Source organism: Scyliorhinus torazame, chromosome 10, assembly GCF_047496885.1.
Source record: "Scyliorhinus torazame isolate Kashiwa2021f chromosome 10, sScyTor2.1, whole genome shotgun sequence".
Lineage (NCBI taxonomy): Eukaryota > Metazoa > Chordata > Chondrichthyes > Carcharhiniformes > Scyliorhinidae > Scyliorhinus > Scyliorhinus torazame.
The window spans coordinates 73,270,208-73,292,386 of NC_092716.1; the positions used below are offsets into that span (position 1 = coordinate 73,270,208).

General features: G+C 44.6%; 1 protein-coding gene across 4 annotated transcripts in view; it reads right to left on the bottom strand.

Moving 5' to 3' along the window:
• Positions 1–22,179, bottom strand: part of rpgrip1l (RPGRIP1 like) — a 385,377-nt gene that overhangs the window by 33,859 nt on the left and 329,339 nt on the right. For all 4 annotated transcript variants that reach the window (XM_072518258.1, XM_072518259.1, XM_072518256.1 and 1 more), the window contains 3 exons: positions 17,685–17,871; positions 8,820–8,904; positions 7,511–7,644 (listed from right to left, as the gene is read on the bottom strand). In XM_072518258.1, coding sequence (XP_072374359.1) covers positions 7,511–7,644; positions 8,820–8,904; positions 17,685–17,871 — 406 coding nt within the window. The remainder of the gene's footprint in view (positions 1–7,510; positions 7,645–8,819; positions 8,905–17,684; positions 17,872–22,179) is intronic.

The following is a 22,179-nucleotide window of genomic DNA, read 5'->3' on the forward strand; positions in this document are numbered from 1 at the left end:
TAGAAACCAGGGACTTCCGGTGGTGGCTATGAAGGAGTAAGTCGCACATTTGGTAGCTCCCGCTCGGGTCGGACTTTTGGACCTTTTCCCCCGATTTTTTTACCGGACTTGGTTTGAAAGATTGATGACAGAGGCAATTGTGTACTGGATTCCCACATCGGTACATGGAGAGGAGGACTATAAGTGCTTGCAAAGGCAGAAAAAGAAGAACAGAGAAGTCTTGGGCTGAAGCTGCACCGGGAGGAAGCATGGCGGAGGACCGGACCTCTGGCTTGTCGACCCAGCGGTCAACGGAGCAGCTCATGCAAGTTATCCAGGAGGGCTTCGCCAAGCAGAAGCAGGACTGCTTGGACCCGATTAAAGAGGCAATTGCGTGGCTGGATTGGATGCCCAAGATCGGGCGATCCAGAAAGTAGCGAAGGAGCTGGCTGACCAGGAGGAACATCAAACTGCGGTGGAGTTGGAAGTGGGGATGCTTGGAGACCAGCTGCAAAGGCTCCTGGAGAAGGTGGAGGACCTAGAGAACAGGTCCCGCCGGCAGAACTTGAGAATCATTGGGCTCACGGAGGGGTCCGAAGGAGCGGAAGCTGGGGCATTTATAGCGGGCATGTTTGAGAAGCTGCTGGGGGATGGGGCATTCCCCCGACCCTTGGAAGTGGACATGGCTCACAGAGCGCTCGCGAGGAAGCCGCGAATGTGAGCCCCCCCCCCCCGAGGGCAATGTTGGTGAGATTCCACAGGTATTTGGATAAGGAGCGTATTTTACAGTGGGCCAAGCAGACACGGAGCGGTAAATGGGACAACAGTATGCTGTGGATCTATCTGGACCTGAGTGCGGAGGTGGCCAGGAGAAGAGCGGGGTTTAACCAGATACGGTCGACCCTTTTCGAGAAAAAGGTGAAGTTGGGGCTGTTGTATCCGGCCTGCCTCTGGGTCACATACAAGTAGCAACATTTTTATTTTGAGTCGCCTGAGGAAGCGTTGGACTTCGCGAAAAGGAAAGGACTGGTGTCGGACTGAGAACTTTGAACTTTGCTGCAATGTTTATGTTCAAAAAGGTTTCTCGTTTTTCATTTTGCGGACATTATTTGTAATGCCTTCCGCATTGATCTGGGGCCAGTTGCAGAGCTGAGTGGTTTAAAGTTTGCATTTGCACTGTTGGGGATGGAGGTGTGTTTGTCTAGATGCTGGATCTTTTCTTTGTTTAACGGGGTTTTTTTTCTCTCTGTCGGCCAATTGTGTTGGGATTTCTTTCATTTGAGTATGTATGTATGAGCGGGGTGGGGGGGGGGGGGGGGTGAGGGGGGGGGGGGGAGGAGGCGGCCGGTGGAGGCACGGGGCGCGGGCTGCCGACTGGCCCAAGAGAGGGGATGGCTGATCGGCGAAGGGGGGGGGCTATGAGCCCCCCCAACTAGGCTGATCACCTGGAATGTACGAGGACTAAATGAGCCGGTCAAGAGTGTTCGCACATTTGAGGGGACTGAAGGCAGACCTGGTAATGCTGCAGGAGACGCACCTTAGAGTAGCTGACCAGATTAGATTAACGAAAGGTTGGATCAGACAGGTTTTTCACTCGGGACTGGACTCGAAGACTAGAGGATCCTGATCAACAAGCGAGTGGTATTTGAGGCGGGAAGAATAGTTTTGGATTTGGGAGGCCGGTACATTATGGTCAGTGGGAAATTGGAGGGGGTGCAGGTGGTACTAGTAAATGTGTATGTGCCAAATTGGACGATGTGGAGTTTATAAAGAGGATGCTGGGGAAGATACCGGACCTGGATTCGCATAAGCTGGTCATGGCAGGGGCCTTCAACACAGTTATTGACTCTGGTTTAGACCGGTCAAGCTCAAAGCCGGGCAGGGTGCCAGCAATGGCAAAGGAACTAAAAGGGTACATGGAGCTGATTGGGGGGGGGGGGGGGGGGGGGGGGGGAGGTGGACCCATGGAGATTTGGGCAGCTGAGAGTGAAGAAGTTCTCCTTCTACTCACACGTGCATAAAGGATACTCCAGTATTGATTTCTTTATTCTGGGCAGGGCTCTACTGATGGGGGTGGTGGACACGGAGTACTCGGAGATCACAAGCTCAGACCATGCCCTGCACTGGGTTGACCTACAGGTTAGTAAAGACAGTAACCAGCGCCCGCACTGGAGGTTAGACGTGGGACTTTTAGCGGACAAAGAGGTGTGCGGGCGGTTGAGGAAATGTATTCAGAACTAACTGGAGGTCAATGACTCGGGGGAAATTTTGGCAGCGGTGGTCTGGGAGGCATTGAAGGCGGTGGTTAGAGGGGAGCTGATCTCGATACGGTTCCATAGGGAGAAGGTAGACAGGGCAGAGACGGACCGATTGGTAAAGGAGATACTACAGATCGACAGGAGGTATGCGGAGACCGGAGAGGCAGGGCTTTTAAGGGAACGGCGGAGGCTACAGGCGGAGTTCGGCTTGTTAACCATAGGAAGGGCGGTAGAGCAGCTGAGAAAGGCGAGGGGGGGGGATTTATGAGAATGGAGAGAAGGCCAGCAGAATGCTTGCACAGCAGCTTAGAAAGAGGGAGGCAGCCAGGGAGATCGGGAAAGTAAAGGATGGAGACGGGAACCTGGTTGGAGACTCAGCAGGAGTGAATAAGGCGTTTAAGGAGTTTTATAGTAGGCTGTGCGGGTCGGAACCCCCACCTGGGCCGGAGGGGATGAGGCACTTCCTGGGGGGGCTGAATTTCCCAAAGGTGGACGGGGAACTGGTAGAAGGGCTGGGGGCCCCGATTGGGATCGAAGAGATAGCAGAGCGGCTCAAAGCCATGCAGTCGGGTAAAGCCCCGGGGCTGGATGGGTACTCAGTGGAGTTCTTTAAAAAGTTCTCTGGGATATTGGGGCCGCTGTTGATGAGGACATTCAACGAGGCAAGGGAGCATGGGGTGCTTCCTCCGACGATGTCACAGGCCACGATCTCATTGATCCTGAAGTGGGACATGGACCCGGAGCTCTGACGGTCCTACAGGCAAATATCCCTATTGAATGTGGAAGCCAAACTGTTGGCCAAAGGTTTGTCCTCTAGGATTGAAGACTGTGTTCAGGGCATGATTGGGGAGGACCAGACGGGGTTTGTTAAGGGAAGGCAGTTGGTGGTGTAGCCATCTGAGATGGCCACTTACAACTAGGTACAGAGAAACGCGCAAAGCCTAGTGGGTAAAATGGACAAGCCAAGACTCAGGCAGGCTCAGAGCCTGAATTGCATATTTGTAAGCAAGAAGTCCAGACGGTATCGAAACTCCGACTAATTAGCATTTTAATGGCCCATCTTCACCAAAACAAAGGACTGGTACTCGAGCGACTGGTACAGTCCCAGGCATTTCGGCGCCACTCCCTGTTCAAGGGAAGCGGAAACAATGGGGTCCCAGACCGCTTGGGACACACCCAGCCATCCAAATCCCCGTCCACTTATTGGTTAGGAATCGAACAGAGTGATCAGGGATCACCCAATTAGTGGGGCCCAAACTGAAGGACCGGCCAAAAGAGCGCGAAAACCCCCAAGTTATAAGAAGAAGAGTTCGCCACATGTTCGTTCTCTCTTGGACCAGGTACCCCGGTCATGGCCATCTCCAATTGCAGCAACACCAGAAGCAAGTCCAAGTTCAATGCTCGCTACCAGACGGATGAGCCGAGCTGAACAGCAGTTACTCCTTCGAACCCGATAGATCCAGAATCGAACAGCGGCCACTGTTTCTCTGACCTAAGCCGGGTGCCCCAATTGAAGTACAGGTTGTCTTAGTCGATAGGTGTAGTTAACTGTTTATGTTGCATGACTAATTGTGTGTAAATAAAGTACCCTTGACCTTGAACTAACTAACTGGTGTTTGGCTCTTTGATCGATAGCCGGTTGAACCTTGTGGTGGTATCATTTGATACTTGGCGACTCGAAGAATATAGATAACATAGAAAGAAAGGCAAACTCACTGATTGCCATAATTTGAACTGAGCCACAGAAAGGACAGAGTAAAAGAGTAAAAGAAGAAAAGGCAACAGTGGCCAATGTAGGAAAGTAGTTAAATGTGATCATGATGCCCCCAGAAGGTAGGGAGGTGGAGGTAGTGGTCGCAATGGACGCAAAGAAGGCTTTTGATTGAGTAGAATGGGAATATCTGTGGGAGGTAATGGGATGGTTCAGATTTGGGCGGGGCTTTATTGACTGGGTCAGGTTGCTGTACCAGGCTCCTGTGGCGAGCATACGGACGAATAGGACAACATCAGACTATTTTAGGCTGCACCGGCAGACGAGAGGGGATGGCCCCCTCTCCCCACTGTTGTTTGCGTTAGCTATAGAGCCGTTGGCAATTGCACTGAGAGCTTCAAGGGGCTGGAAGGGGCAGGTCCGGGGGGGAGTGGAACACAGAGTCTCGCTTTACGCAGACGACCTGCTCCTGTATGTATCAGACCCAGCAGAGGGGATGGAAGAAATCATGAGGATTCTGGGGGAGTTTGGACGGTTTTCGAGGTACAAACTAAATCTGGGGAAAAGTGAGATGTTTGCGATCCAGGCAAGGGGACAGGAGAGGCGACTGGGGGAACTGCCGTTTAGAGAGGTAGGGGGAAGCTTTCGGTACCTAGGCATCCAAGTGGTGCGGGAATGGGAACGGTTGCACCAACTTAATCTGGCCCGATTAGTCGACCAAATGAAGGACGATTTCCGAAGGTGGAACGCGCTCCCGTTGTTATTAGCTGGGAGGGTCCAGACGGTGAAGATGACGGTCCTTCTGAGATTCCTGTTTGTGTTCTAGTGTCTCCCCATCTTTATTCCGCGGTCCTTTTTTAAACGGGGTAACAAAGTGATCACTCGCTTTGTATGGGTGGGCAAGACCCCGCGAGTAAAAAAAGGGATGCTTGAGCGGAGGCGTGGAGAGGGTGGGCTGGCGATGCCAAACTTCAGTAACTACTATTGGGCGGTGAATATAGCCATGATTAGGAAGTGGGTGGTGGGGGGAGGGTCGGCATGGGACCGTATGGAGATGGCTTCATGTAAGGGCACCAGCTTGGGGGCGTTTATAAAGGCGCCTCTGCCGTTCCTGCCGGCACAGTACTCCACCAGCCCCATGGTGGTGGCAGCCCTGAGAGTCTGGGGGCAATGGAGGAAGCATGTGGGAGCGGAGGGAGCATCGGTCTGGTCTCCAATTTGTAATAATCACCGGTTTGCCCCAGGAAGGATGGACAGAGGGTTTCAGAGATGGCAGGGGGCAGGGATTTAGAGGATGGGGGATATGTTTATAGAGGGGAGCTTTCCTAGCTTGAGGGAGCTGGAGGAGAAATTTTGATTGGCAAGGGGAAATGAATTTAGGTACCTGCAGGTGTGGGACTTCCTACGCAGGCAGGTCTCAACCTTCCCGCTCCTACCACCAAGGGGGATACAGGAGAAGGTAGTTTCCAGAATGTGGGTGGGAGAAGGGAAGGTCTCTGACATCTAGAAGGAACTCATTGGGTCAGAGGATACGCAGACTGAGGAACTGAAGCGCAAGTGGGAAGCGGAGTTAGGAGGAGAGATAGAGGATGGTCTCTGGGCGGATGCGTTGAGTAGAGTCAACGCGTCCACAACATGCGCCAGGCTCAGCCTGATACAGTTTAAGGTCGTTCACCGGGTTCACATGACAGTGGCCCGGATGAGAAGGTTCTTTGGGGTAGAAGATAGGTGCGCAAGGTGTGTGGGGGGGCCAGTGAACCATGTCCACATGTTTTGGACATACCCAAAGCTCAGGGGATTCTGGCAGGGGTTTGCAGATGTCATGTCCACCGTGTTAAAAACAAGGGTGGCACTGAGTCTGGAGGTGGCGATTTTCGGGGTGTCGGAAGATCCGGGTATCCAGGAGGAGAAAGAGGCAGATGTTCTGGCCTTTGCTTCCCTGGTAACCTGGAGACGGATATTATTAGCTTGGAGGGACTCAAAGCACCCGAAGTCGGAGACCTGGCTATCTGACATGGCTAGCTTTCTCTGTTTGGAGAAAATCAAGTTTGCCTTGAGAGGGTCATTGTTAGGGTTCGCCCGGAGGTGGCAACCGTTCGTTGACTTCTTTGCAGAAAATTAATCATCATCAGAAGAGGGGGGGAGGGGTTAGTTTAGCTTAGAGTAGGGGGTTATTAAAGGTGGGACCTGTAAGGGAGGAAACAGGCATTTGCCTGTGTACATGTGTACATGTTTATAGACTCATGTACATTGTTTATTTTGTTGTTGTTGTAAAACCAAAAATACCTCAATAAAATGTTTGTTAAAAAAGCCCCATAGAAACCAGACAGTGCAGAAGGAGGTGATTTGGCCCATCGTGTCTGCACTGACCCTCTGAAAGAGTAATCCTTGGAATGTAGGAGGAAACCAAAGCAGATGTAGGAAGAATGTGCAAACCGGAATTGAACCTGGGTCCCTGGTGCTGTGAGTCAGCAGTGTTAATCACTGTGCCATCGTGCTGCCCCAAGAGCTACGTCTAACTCCTTCTTAAAAATATACAGGGTGGGATTCTACGTCCTGCCACACCAGTTTTCTGGTGTGGCACGCCCCCACCCGGCAGCAGGATTCTCTGTCCCGACAGCCGGCCAATGGGGTTTCCCATTGTGGGCAACCCCATGGCGCTGGGAAATCCCCTGGCATGGGTGCGTTGCCGACGCAACGGAGAATCCCACCAACGGAGAAGTCAGCCCACAATGTTTTGGACTCAACTGCTTCCTGTGGTAACTAATTCCATCGGCTTTTCACTCTCTGGATGAAGAAATTTCTCCTCATATCAGTCCTAAATGGTCTATCCCATATCCTTAGACTGTGCCCCCTGGTTCTCGACTCCCCTACCATCACAAACATTCTTCCTGCATCTACCCTGTCTAGCCCTGTTAGAATTTTATCGGTTACCAAATCTCCCCCATTCTTCTGAACTCAAGCGAGTATAATCCTAACTGACTCATTCTCTTCTCGTACATCAGTCCTACCATCCCCGGAATCAGTCTGGTAAACCTTCTCTGCACTCCTTCTATTGCAAGAACAAACTTCCTCAGATAAGGAGACCAAAACTGCACACAATATTCCAGGTGTGGCTTCACCAGGGCCCTGTATAATTGCCGCAAGGCATCCCTGCTCCTGCACTCAAACCTATTTGCTACGAAGGCCAGAGGAGTGGACTTGTGATGAAATAGCTCACAGTAAGGAAAGGCACATTCGCAATAATTTTTTCCAGAGTATTCCTCAGAAATATGTAAAGTATATGAAACAATTTTCAGAATAGTGATGTTCTCACTTCTAAATTATTTGAATAGCTATGCCAGTATTAACTGGAAATGGTTTTATCATGGTCTTTATATTGCCAACTATTTTAGATCTAAAATGATTCATAGATTTAGTAGGCCAATTAGAACATTTGAAATTAGTGCTAATGAAGTGCAAAAGAACAAAATTATCAAGGATATACAGAACATATTAAACAAAACAACAAGTTAGAACTCTTGACCACAATAAGAATTATTCAGATTTTCAGTGTACTCACTGTCAATGTCCTGTTCAATAATGTCCTCTTCCTTTTGGAAAAGCTCCCTCAGATTAACATAGGCAAAGCCAACATCTTCACACTCCAAGTCCTGTTCATCTTCAGGTGGATCACTGACTACTGTAAATTTTATACTAAAAGAGAAATAAATTTAATCAAGAAGTGTCACAGTGGAGGATGTGGAATCTGATTTCTGTGTGAAGTTCAAATCTTCAAATAAAAATCTGCTTCACAAGACACACATTTTAAATTTTTTTGTGCCACTCTTAAAAAAAATACTCGCAACAAATGCGATTTGAAGGTCAAAATCTTGTGCTCTCCCCCATGGTATGGTGGAAGGGAAACATTTAATCAGGTGGGAGGTGGAGATCATGCCACCTTCCTGCCTTCTCCCTGTCTAAATCTAGGACAGGAAGACTTATGGACTGGGCCACCAATTGAGGCCCTTAAGCGGGATTGTCACCTGAAACGTCTCATCCCACTGCCATTGGTAGTAACCCAGCATTAGGGTGAAGATTCACCATGCGGGAAGCATGGCAAGCAAATGCTGGTGTGTCTGCTTGTGGACTCCTGAGGTTCCCTCATTTAAAGGCATTCAGTGCCTGATCCTCATCAGGGATCTGGCATTGGGAGGGTGGGGTTCAACTGAGAGCCACCCTCTTGCTCTTGCTGCTGAGCCCCTCCCCACAATTACCTTCCTGACATCACTTAGATGCCTGGGTCCCTCCTCGTAGCCTTGTGTGGGTGTCATATCGGCAGCAGCCATCACATTCCTGATGATGTGGGGTTCTCGCCAGCTCTCTAGCTGACAGCTGAGACCAGTCACCTCCACAAGATTCAGCTCATAGTTTCAGAATGCATCAAAAGATTTCACACCCAATACGTTGGCATTGGAATATTAATGGTCACACACAAAATTAGACTGCATTGCAGCCTGACAGGTGCAGTGCACTGCAGAGCTGTTTACCTGTCCAGAACTGAAACCAGAGGGCAAGAAAATTGGTCCCATTGCCTATCAAGGTTAGCTCTATTTCGAAAGTGAAAGTTTAGTGAACATTTGTTAATATAGATTGTAAGTAGATACAAAAGATTGACTTATTTGTTGAATGTTAATTTATCTTTTACTTTAATTCCTTGAAAATGGTATTCACTTATGCTGTAAAAATTAAATGAATAGGATGTTCCACCAAACTTTCAGTATCAGATAATATTAAGGAATTTCAGATGATGTGTATAGGTTCTGATTATTACAGCACAAATGTCTACATCCAGAAGAAACTCGTGTGTGACAGCCACCATTAATATTTACCTCTCGAGGTTTAATTCTAGCCCCTGGAGCACTGACCAAAGGAACTGCCTCCTCTGTTGGTTATTTTCTTGATCCACATAGATCACTGTCAAGAAAACATATACCCAGTTATTTGATGCAAACTGACATCAACTCTTACATTTCATTTAGAAAATATTAAAAACAGGTCTCGATTTCTTTGCCTTTATGTTTACCCAGGAAGAGATAGCAAGCAGAAAGGTATAGTAGTAGATCTAAGGTCATGTGATCACATGTCACATTGGTGGCAGTTTTATATGCACTCTGTCAAAAAATGATACAGGCAATGTTTGACTGTGCCACATAACTGTCACTTTCTGTTAATGGCACTGGCAGTGTCAATTGGAAAAGCAGGCACCATTTATTGCCGTATATTTAAGGGGATTTACTGCATGTTCTTTCACCCATGGAGCTGGTGATAATGATAATATATGGCAGTGTAGTTGTCCTTCCTGACATTGCAAGTAATTTAATCCTCTACATCTGCCACAACTCTGCTTTGACAGAGTTGTAGCATTATGCAATAACTAAAACCTACTGCATGGCATTTTATCAGAACTAGGAACTATTCAGGTCTCAAATGCTGACTAGTATTGCCACAAACTTATGGTTGGGCATTTTAGTGAAATTCTAAGTTCTAATTTATTGGTTACTTGAAATAAACATTTCGGGAGAAAGAAACAGACTAAAAACATATTTTTGTAAGGAGTATCACTAAGTCAGGGTTTCAGTTATTTATATGATTTTGTTGTCATCGTAATTTAGTCATATTATTTTGAATAATATTGATAATAACCTATTATTAGAAGCAGGATTTTATTTATCCACATGCCTTAAGAGCACTTTGACAATACAATGAAGCCTACTTCCATAAATGTGTGTCTTCAGTAGCTGAAAATGTGGAATCTCAGGGAAAAATACACGTGTTCTTATTTGTAGCTGTATATTGTTCTGTTTTCTCTGTGTTCTAAATTTTCCCAATAGGAAAATAGGAATTTTTGTGATAATGGTTTTGGTGACAAAATACAACAATGACTGCTTAAAAATTGTGATCTAAAAATAATTCAGCTAACTTTAAGGGAATGAACCTGATCAGAATGGCCTCCCTCTGCACTGTATGTTCTATGTATCTATGTATGTAAAAGTTTCCAATAATACTTAGTCTGAACTCGATAGCTGAGCCAGGGTGCAGTACCATCCACAAGTATAATTTTATGTAGTCATTTGGTAGCACAGAACTTGAGTGCTGCTGAAAAATGACATTTTGTTGAAGCTTTTTGTCTTGTATTCATCAGGACAATCGCAAGAATGCCTATATCAGAGGAAACAACAACCTGATACTGTATGAGAAGCGCTGATTGGTTGGCAAGTGGACTCTGATTGGCAGAACTATTGCCATGGAGGATGTACTAGTTAATGGTGACCGGCAGTTTACTGCCAAGCATTGTATCAAAATTTACGAGGCAGCTTGACTCTAATTAGCCAAGGCATGGTCAAGACATTGCGCTGAGGAATGAACGAGCGAATGGCTATCGCTTGTTTTGATTAGCTGAACCAGGCGCAACATGTGTGCATGTTTGCAGACAGAATTTTTTTTTCCTAATCATTGCACCTGTTTCAGCTAAACAAAATGATGATAGCCATTAATTGATTAATTCTTGTGGCAGTGCCTTGACCAATCAGATACAAGCTGCCTGGTTTAAATTTTCAGCCAATCCTTGGCAGTTGGTTGTCAGTTACCATGAATCCTCCAAGGCAACACCTCTACCAGTCTGCTTGCCAACCAATCAGCACTCTCTTCTCACACAGTATAAAGCTGTTGTTTTCCCTGACATTGGTATTCCTCCGATTGTCCTGATGAGTGCAAGACGAAAAGCTTCGAAACAATGGATTTTTTAAGCAATAATTTTGTACATTAAAAATGATCCGATGTAAAACATTTATAGTTTATGTGTATTATGTTGTATCACAATACTGATAACATTTACAACATTGATGGTTTTAGTTACATCTTACATGCCTTGCGTTACATTGCATTTCTATTGAGTTCTCAAAGAACCGAGGTAGAGTTTGCTTTTGTAATATTTACTGATCAAATTCGGCAACGTATAAACATAGCATCAGTACTTGTGGGGGTTAGTCTCTTCCACAATCAGTGTAGGGTAGAAATTGTGATGAGCAAAGGTCACATTCAAATGCTTAAAGCACTTATGATATATTTCTATGTGCATTATTTTTACATCGACATAACCAATTTATTTTAACTTCACTAATTTGACTGTTTGTTGTACATTGCAAATGTCAGATACTGACTATTGATAATTTTAAATCTTTTAAGAACTGTATACATATAATTCCATTTAATACAAAATATAAAACTGTCTCCTATTATTTTGCCTATGATAGGAGCTCTAAAATAATGTCCATGGCACACATGCACACTTGTGGAACAAATTGGGCCAGACTCTATATTGGTGAGGGCATTATCATACACAGTGAACAGCGACTGTAAGTATTCAGTGCAAGGGGATCATGACATCAATCATAGTGGAACCCTGCCTGTACCTCTCTAGAGGAGCCCTGCAGTACGCAACTGAGCTCGTGTCAAAAATCATGGTGTCACTTCATCATCATGATGTGGATAGCCTTTCCTCAATTATACATACTGTCACAGAGCTATGCCCCATTATTTTTGAAAATATGATTTTTCAACTTTCAATGCCTGGAAATTTTGTAGTTTGAACCAAGACTGCTTACAAGGACAAGGCCACATTCCAAGGTGAAGGTGAGAAACAAAAAAATTATCTGAAGTGAAGTGCGAAGAGAGATACATTTTCTTTTATCTAAACACCCATCGAAACTCATATCTAAGAAAAAGGCGTTAAAGTACTGGTGATTGAAACAATATCGGCCAGACAAACACACCCATAACCTCTTGGAAACACACAAGGGGTGAAGTATTTCAAGGCAAGGCTGCCCAGCCACTAGAGAGATTGCAAGTGAGTCAGGCAGTTTCAAGAAAGTCTTCAGCAGAGGAAACAGGCTGAAGGTTGTTTTCTCTTTTGAAACAAGTGTGACACCCAGTTTGAGAAGACAACTCTACAGGAAATCGACCAGCGAACTGAAATTGTGTAACAATTGCAAAATCTTCTATATCTGACTGCATTCAAGAAAACAGCTAACACAAACTAGCCCAGCATTTCAAATCTATGCTTCAAGGACAATCAAAGGACCCATTTACCTCTATATTCTTTTAGCTTTTTTTATTGGACTCTAACTGTCCTTATTTCTGATATCTGTCTGTGTCTGAATGATTGCATGAGAGTCGAATGCTTGATGTTGCGTTTTTCTTATTTCTCTCAGGTTTAGTGGTTCATACGTTTTCTCTTTCTTTGACTAAGAAGACCTGATTTGATTGGCTCCTTATAGCTCACATCTTAAATTATTAAATACATTCTGATTTGGAAAGGACATATTCTTGTGAAAAATAAACTAAAACCTTTGTTGTGACCAACTGGTCATGACAATATATACTGAGCTTAAGGAGGAGTGACAGGTGCAGGACGAGGATGATGAGGTTAAGTATAAGTGGAAAAGGAAGGAAGGAAGGAGATAACTAGGTTGCTATTTTCTTCATGGGCTCTGTGTGAAGAAGCAATAACTAATACAATACCAGGAACCACAACCTCAATTCCCCATTCACCAACAGTCCCTTGCCTGGCTTTCCCTCCATCACTGACCACAGTTGCTGCTGGGTTACAGTGCAAACATAAAAGCCACCAAAAAATAAACTTTGCAAACCACATTTATGAATCAAACCATGGCATTTAAAAGTTTATTGGATAAACATATGGATGATAAGGGCATAGTGTAGGTTAGATGGCTTTTGTTTCGGTGCAACATCGTGGGCCGAAGGGCCTGTCCTGCGCTGTATCGTTCTATGTTCTATGTTCATACCACATACAAATGGCAATTAATCACCATTGTATATTCTCGGTGTCTTCCATGTGCCTTTTCCTGGCATAGTCCACCGATGTAATGCTTCTCCAATTACTGCTGCACATCTGGTAGAGGGCTGCAAACCTTCAGTGAAGGAAACTGCAGATGGCTTTGGAGGATGATCTCAAGTTCTGGTTCTAGATGGCTTGGTTGTGAACTCCATCATCTTGGCATGGGTGGCAAAAATCTGGGTTGGCAGTCCAACTGGTTATAGCAAAGGCACTGGCAGAGTATGAGGGATGGGAGAATGAATGCTGTCATCTGAAGAGAGAGTACAGCAGTTTGTGTTCCATGGATTCACTGTCAATCCCCCAGGATGATGCCTCAGGAATCCAAGTAACCTGCTAGAAGACAGGTTGTTGGGCTGCTATGACACCCTGCATGTTTCTATGCATACTGCAATGCATACAGCCACAATTGCAGAAGTCTGAGATTGCACAACTGTATTTTCACTGCATCTCTCCGATATTGGGTAGCTGGTGCTTTGGCTGCACTGGCTGTGACATAGCCCATCAGATGTTGCAACATGGTGTGCGAGAGTTGGCTACCATTATCAGACTGGAAAAGATGGGCTTCAAGCTCGGTACAAAGTTCTGTGCCAAGGTGGCACTGGACTTCTCCATATTAATTAGCATTGAACGCAGCTTTTCTGGAAGGTTTCCCAATGCGTCAAGCATTTTGTTGTGCATATCCATCAGTGTTCATCTGTAGGATGCCCCATCAAAACCCTCAACTGAATTTTCTGCAGTGGAACCCATGTGCAACCGTGCCCCGCATGTTGGCACCTGTGCCATTCATGTTCCCTGCCCTCTCAACAGCCCATTCATGCCTGGTGTCTTGCAATTTGCAGATTCCACCTCTAATCTAGCCTCCTGATACTTGCAGTGACAGTATCTGAGTTGGTGTGTGAAACAAATTGACTGTGCTCCTACTTCATAATCAATCTCTTCATTTCCCTCACAGCCTTTGCAAGATGGACCTCTTGGGTATCTGAAATAAAAAAAGGGTGAGGTAATTGTATGGGGAGAGGGGAGGGGAAATAAGAGGTGCATGCTTACACCTTCTACAGCTGGTGATTTCGAAAAACGTGTGGATAAGGGAGAGGTGGGATCTGAGGAACAGGATTAGGTATGAAGATGCTGTCACCGTTGATGGTTTCAGCTCTGCTGCTAGCCACAGATTTAGTAATGATGGCTAGCACCATCCCCTCCATGGGGGATGGATCCTGCACCTGCACCTGCACCTGCCCCCTTCAGTTAACTTCTGTTGCCTATGGTTCTGCACCACCATATCTTTCTAGAGAGAGGGAAGTGAGTGCCTTGTTACATGTTTGGCTGATGCGGCTGTCATGTCTGAATGAGCTGAGATGTGGATATAAGGCTTGCAGCTGTGCTATGTGTACAAAGGTGAGGTGAAACATACCTCAGATTTGAGTCCTAATTTATTAAGATTGTTGGTCAATGAATGATGAAGGTGTGGTGAATTAAGGAGTGTTTGAGGCTATCAGTGCAGCTGGTAGGAAATAGGATCTGAAGATGTATTCACTGACCATGATTATTAGTCTTAAGTCATTGAACTGTGACACTGCATCCAAGTCCTCAGGGATGGTCTCTTGCCATTAACTTCCATGGCTAGCAGCTCCCGTTACCTGCTGAGCATGTGTCTGGCAGGCCTCCTGGGGCCCTGTAGATAGACATCTTTCCCCAGCAAGGCCTCCAGTGCAGCATCAGAACACTTTGGAGCCATTCTCTCCCATGTTGCATCATTCCTAAATTTTTCAGGTCAGGTTCACTTCCTGCATGACTACCAGCACCTGCTCCAGCAACAAAGCTCTTCTCCTTTAAGAAGTGCAGGTTTGCTTTTAAAAATGCAGGCTAATTTTAAGTGATACTTACAAGTTATAATTTTGGTCCCCCTGATGTGTGTAATGAATGAACAGCACTGTTAGCGCTGGCTGCATGTAGCAATTATCCAAATGAGCAGGCAGCAGCACAGAGTTGGCCTACTGCCTGCAATACATCGAACAGGCGTGGATTAATTGCACATTATGATCCGTGTGCCCATATATCCTCAAACCAGCATAGTCACAATACTGGACCACAAAAGAAGAAGGTGATACACCAATTTATAATGCTCATCTGGCAGTTAGCAATACAAGCTTTTCAGAAATGATTGCATACCACTATCTCAAAATCTGCTGTTGGAAGGAGAGTTCGAAAATGTACTCAGGCATGAATTTAAACCTGCATTAAGGGGAAATGAGAATTCATGTTTTAATGAAATGAAAAGCATACCTGGCATGTTAACATCGCTTTTTCTCTTGACAGACCTACTGAGTATTTCCATGAATTTCTGTTTTTATATTACAGAGTTCACTTCTGTTAGTATGTAAAGCCATTCTGTTCTCTCTCAGCTATCACACAGGGTTTGATCTCAGGACTGTATTATTAGCAAATTCAGAATGAGTCAAACACTTCAGTTCTTCAGTAACTTTTCCTTAGGGTAGGTCTGGACAAGAACCAATACATTTGAAGCCTGTGTTGCTTTGGCAAGTTGGCCAGGAAGATAACAAGTGTACTGTACTGGAAAAGAAATGCTTCTCGAAGGATGTGGATTCCAAAGAAAGATTGACTTGCATACCAGCATTGACAACTTCCTTGTCAATAAAATTTGCATCGACCAATGATGCTCTAGCCTAGTTTAGCAGATTGCATAAGAAGTCCAACTCTTGAACTCAATACAGTTGCAAATCAGGCAGACCAATAGTCAGGCTAATGATGATTTACTTCATTTCTGAATTCATCCTCTGCAACCTCAGTAATCCTTGACATGATTGAGACCGGAACAGCATTAAATTAATCCAACATATTTAATTCAGGAACTTGAGAACTGTGGAAAGTGCATCTTATATTCATCCAAAATGTCTGCTCAAAATAAGAGAGGCAAAAGTTCACACAATGTTTTTTTGGCCTGTGGTGCTTCTGTAAATAGCAGCTTTGTCTGGAAAATGTCCCATGCCTGCAGATATTTAAATGGAACTATGACTATTAGGGGATATAAATTCAACCACCCAAAGTATGATTAGTTGGCTTGTGTATAATTGTTCCCAATTTTCCTGTTTCTAGCAATTAAGATCTGCCACACTACCACTTTTGTGTCTGTACAAAGTCGTCACAAAACCAAAGTAACAAAATTAGCAATCTGACTTCTTAGCACAGTTAAGCCTTAGAAATGAGACTACTTTCATTCCAAAGCTTAGCACCATATGTAGTATAACTTAAATCCAGTATGAAACTCATTTTTGAAAGTGTACTCCATATGAAATTGAGTAGACTCAATTTCCTTTATGTGATTAACCTGTCTGCAAATTCAAAACATTGTTCGGGAGATTTCTTGGAGCTGCACCCACACTGCCACGAGCAGGATTTCCATCGCTTTCAGCAATGTGTGGGGCACAAGCATCGCCAAGTCAATTGCTGGGTATTGAAAATCTTTCAATCAAGCAACAGATCTCTGTTTTATATGCATAAAGATGGATGTGCAGAGTCCTTTCCTGATCGAGCTCAGTCTTAGTAATGAACACTGCAGTAAATTTGGTCTGCAATGTGTACGTTGAAATCTCACCTACCAATCTGAGGTGGCATACAATGGCAACCTAATAGGGTTAAATCGGAGAGGCAACTCAATATAATAAAATAACACATACAAACAAAAAGTTAGTTGAAGTTACATTATAGAATAAAAGATCTGAGGCGGGATTCTCCATCCCCCCGGCAGCGGGATTCTCCATCCTGTCAGCCGGCCAATGGGATTTCCCATTGTGGGCTGCCCACGCTGTCGGGAAATCCCTGGGCATGGGTGCGCTGCCAGCGCAATGGAGAATCCCACCAGTAGAGAATCATGCCCCTGAAGTTTATCACAACAGAGTATTTAGCAACATGAATTGTAGTTAAGTTTCCAACTGTTGAAGTGTAAGATCCAAATTAAGCTTTGTTAAAGCATCTTTCAAGCTACATTATGCCCAAGTAATTTAGGACCAGTTTATTTCTTGAAGTTCAGGAAGTAATTATGTATTAATCAAAATAATGATTTGTGAAATTATGTCACAGTTAAAACATAAATCCATGTTTTAGCATATTTAAAGCAATACCATCCAAATATTAATAATTATTTTGTGAATCATTTGAAAAAATGTAAACTACAGAACCACTTTTTAGTTGCTATGTTAAGTGTTTTTCAATCAAGATAATGAATCAATGACAAAGAATATCAAATATGTACTTAATGAGTTGAATCTGTTTTACTGATTTATGTTGCTAAAAGATTGTAGAACTGTCCCAAATAACAACATAATATTTCAATAATCAGACCCATCCTAGACTCAACAAATGATTTTGCTCATACCTTAAGGAATCTAAGGATTCAATTCATTTGTGCATTTTTAAAATAACACAAATGTGATTAATCTACAGTCACATTTCTCTCCTCTACAAGTTCTGAATAAAGTGCTTTTTAATACTTAGCAATAAAAGGTGTCAGCAAGAAGGGAATAATTTAACAGGATTAATAATGGTCAAAAGAATTTGGAACCTATCATTAGCCAATTCTTAATCCAGTGTTGGTATCTTTTAATTTACAGCAGTTAATTCTTCCTCTAAGCTCACTTTTATTAAATATACCATCAATTTTTTTAAAATGTAGAATTTTATTCCCAACAGATAGCTAAATAAAACAGTCTCAAATTGGAGGTTAATATTGCTTCCATCATAAATGGTTATATGCAATCCTTGGAGAAAACATATTCAGAAACCCTACTTAACCTATTTCAGCCTCTTATTATGTCATTACCATTGCTGTGATTGTAATAGATCCATTGTCCATTGTACGGCTTTGGAAGGGACATTGGCGTTTCCTCAGCTGGCAAATTGTAGAATTTGTATTCAACAAATAATCTTTGAGCAGTTTCATCATTTAGGATTTGAGCATCTTTGTGAAGAGTGAGAGATATTACCTCAATCCGGATCTTTTCTGACGGCTGTGGGTATATAAAACAATAAAATAAAAGACAAAGTAGGTTACAAAGTTATTGAAATTTCAATGAACAGGTGTCTCATCCTGTAAAATGACTTGAGGCATTCTAGTGAAAAGTTAATTTTCCACTTACTCGCCTTTTGGACCATTGAAATGTACATTAAACCATGAATCTTCTTCTTTTATTATGTATTTTCAGGTACTTTTACAGCAAACCTAAATCTGAATATTTCAAGAAGTCTGTTTTATTATTCAGTAGATTCATGGAAATTTTACAAAGATGACAAGAAAATTACGCACCATTCTGTCTCTGCTAATACAGGTACAAGGCTTCATCTGGCAATATTACTAGGATTAGCGTGGCACGATGAAATATTTAGTGGATTTTTTTTTCTAAACCTAATAAAGCAAATGACTGCCAAGTGCCATTAAAGTGATGGCCTTTGAGTTGAATAAGCTTTTCATATTCAAATTAGAAAGGGAGAAAAGAGAGATGGAAGCAATGAAAGGTTTAGCAAACAGCCCAAATAATCCAGAGCTCAGCTACTAAGAATGACAGTAGTGTTATGTTTTATCTTAATAACATATTTATACAGAGTAATCCATTTAGCCACTAGGCTACTCTGACATGGGAATTTGTTGGCAAGAAAAATAAGTGTAAAAAAATAACTTTCATTATATAGGCCAATGTAGTACTTTTCAAGTGTAGCCACTTATGACTTAAGGAAACAAAGCAACTAAATTGTGCACAGGAACATCCATAAACAACAATGGGATAAAGTGTTGTCGCATTGTTGGCAGAGGGATAAATACTGGCAGGATATCAAGAGAACTGCCTTGTTCTTCTTTGTATTGTGCCATGGGAATTATTATATAAACCTGAAAGGAAAAATGAGGCCTGGGTCTAACGTCTCATCCAAATATTGGCATCTCTGACAGTGAGCAGTTCTTCAGTACTGCACTTTATGTGTTAGCCTTGATTATGCATGCCATTCTCTGGTGTGCAGCTTGAACCCACTATTGACAGACTCAGGCAAGTGAACTACTACTAAACTGAGGCTGACATTTAAAAGGTAAGACAAAAATAAACTGAAGCCAACTATAATATTGTCACATTCAAATAATGCAAGTCCATGAATGTCCTTGATTTTAAAGGTTTTTTGAAATTAACTTTTATATTCACTAAAGTTGTGTACCTAACAAATACAGACTCAACTAACTGTTTGGCTCGATGTGGACTCTTTTCCAGACCTTATAATACTGGCGACAAGGAGTAAACTCTGGTCTCTGTATAATGCTGCAGCCTTCGGTCCCTGTTGCCCCCTAAGCTCCGAGGTCCGGTTGGGTTCTTCCGCACCATGGCAAGCCGTTGCCTGATCGATTGGATCTGTTTGACGTAGCTCGGGAGAGTTGGGTCCGCTAAGCTGAGCGTGTTCGCTTCTTCTTTCGGGCCAATACCATTGCTGAGAATGAGCAACAAGTGCCGGTGTTCCTCACCCTGGTGGGGCAGAGACTTACGGAGTGATCGGGACTTGACGCCCCCGATTCCCGCACTTTTGAACAGGTGATCGAGGTGGTCAGTAGCCATTTTAGCCTGCCACCTTCAGTAATAATGAAGTGGTATCGACTTAATAATGCCGTCCGCAATCTAGGGAAGTCAGTGGCAATTTTTGTGGCCCAGTTGCGCCGAATGGCCGAATTCTGTTCGTTTGGAGCATCCTTCTCAGAGGCCATGAGGGACCAGTGGTCTGAGGTATCAGGAACACGGAAATGCATCGTCGGCTACTGGTGGAACCTCCTCTGGCGTTGTCACAGGCCATCCAAATAGCCTTGGCGAAGGAAGGCACAGACCAAGTAGTCTGGGAACTTCAAGCTGTTGAGATGAACGCCTTAGGGCGTGGACTGGGGCATGCAGACCCCTCCTTATAGTTGGATCAGCGCTAGGCTCCTGAAATGTGGCTGCATACGTCCCTACGTATCCCAGGGGCCACCACCTACCCTCATCACGAGTGTTGGATTTTGGTGCCCTACTTGTGGTTGTAGGAGGGGCCCATTGACAGACTGAGGTGGATCGTCCCCAATGATCAGGCTGAGGCCCATTTAGGAGATCCGGTGGAGAGGAAAAGCTCCTTTTACTCTGTGTCTCGCCGCCTCGATTAGCCCCATCACTGTTCCCATCCGAATAGATGGCCATCTGTTGCAAATGGAACTTGACACCGGAGCGGCTTTAAAACGTTTGAAGATATTCAAAGAGTGCTGGACCTATCTAAGACTATGGTGGGTCTCGCCATCTATATTGGAGAACAACTACATGTTGCCGGAACAACAAAGGCCCCAGTAGTGTACGGTCACCAGGAGGCCCAATTGCCTTTAATAGTGGTTAATGGGGACAGGCCTAGATTGTTGGGCTGCAATTGGGTCCGTCATTCACACTTTGATTTGAGCCGAATTCTACAGGTCGGCTCGAGTGGTTTAGGTGTTATTTTGGGGAGGTTGCCTGTGGTATTTCGCCCAGGGTCTGGCACCATCAGAGGGGTGGTGGCAAGGATTCACGTTGACCCTCTGGCCCAGCTATGAGTTTTCTGGGCCCACCCTTTTCCGTACCCCTTAGTTGACAAAGTTAATTTGGAGTTGGATTGTATGGAAGCATTGGACATAATCTGGTCTGTTCGTTTTGCCGATTGGGCCATTCTGTTTGTTCCCGTCCTCAAGCTAGACAGCTCCGTCCACATTTGTGGGGATTATAAATTAACCGTGAACACTGCTTCATGCCTGGACAAATATCCGCTCCACGAATAGAAGGCCTTTACGCCAAATTAGCCGGCGGCGTTACATTCACAAATTTAGACATGAGCAACGCGTTTTTGCAGCTGCAGTTGGACAAGGCCTTGCAGCATTATGTCACCATCAACACCCAATAGGGCCTATTTGAATACACGCGTTTGCCCTTTGGGGTATCTTCTGCATGCGCCGTTTTTCAGCGCACCATGGAAAACATGCTACGTGGATTGCCACGAGTGGCAGTTTATCTGGATGATGTTTTGGTCACTGGCTTCTTGGAAGAGGAACACTTGAAAAATCTGGAGTCGGTGCTCTGCAGTTTCTCGGACTTCGGCACTCCACTGCGTCAAGAGAAATGTGTTTTTCACGCTTGCGAAGTGGTCTACCTGGGGTACCAAGTGAACAGCGCTAGCCTCCACCCCATGGCGGACAAGATGAAGACCATCCAAATGGCTCAGACTCCCATCAATGCCACGACTCTGAGGTCATTCTTAGGCGTCGTCAATTATTATGGAAAATTCGTTCCACACATGGCTGTTATTCTGGCTCTTCTACGCGCTCTTTTGAGGAAAAACTCCGAATGTCATTGAACCCCGACCAGGAAGCCACTCTCCGGCGAATAAAGAGGTGCCCGACAACCTCGGGCTTGCTGGTGTATCATGACCCTTGAAAACGTTTGACCCTAAGTGTTAAAATGATAAATGCCTCAATAAAATATTTTCTAAAAATAAAAGAAGACGTTTGACCGTTGCCTGTGATGCCACCCCGTCTGGGATAGGAGCGGTATTGACACATCAAATGCCGGATGGCTCAGAGGGGTCTATTGCCTTTGCTTCCAGGACCCTGTTCAAGTCCACATCGAGAAAGAAGGCTCGACTGTGATCAATGCTGTCAAGAAATTCCATCAATATGTGTGTGGACGGCATTTCTTATTGATCACCGACCACAAACCTCCGCTTTTTTAAAGAAGCCTTTTTCAAGAAGATAAGGCCATTCCCATTCCGCCCATTGCTTTGGCTCAAATCCAACGCTGGGAGTTGCTATCAGCAGCTTATGAATACACGTTCAGACACTGCCCTGGGACCCATATTTTCCATGCCGACGTACTGAGTCACCTGCCTTTGCCCTCGGAGATGGTGCCTCCTCACCATGATGACGGATTGTCGGCCGTATTACATTTTATGGATAGTCTTCCTGTCATGGCCTCGAGTACCTGCGAATGGATGCAAAAAGGTCCTTTCTTGGCAAAGCTGCAAAATGCCGTCCTCATTGGAGGCAATGTCGATCAGTTATCTGGGGAGCTGAAGGCCTTTGCCACCAGTTTGACAGAGTTAAGTGTTGAAGATGGGGTCTTACTCTGGGGACCCCGAGTGGTGATCCCTAAGAAGGGTCAGTCGTTAGTTTTAAGTGATGCCCATAGTGGTCACCCCGAGGTCTCAAGGATGAAGATGTAAGCTTGCAGCTATATCTGGTGGCCTGGTATGGATACAACCATCGAGACGGTGGCCCACCAGTGGAACATCTGTCAGGA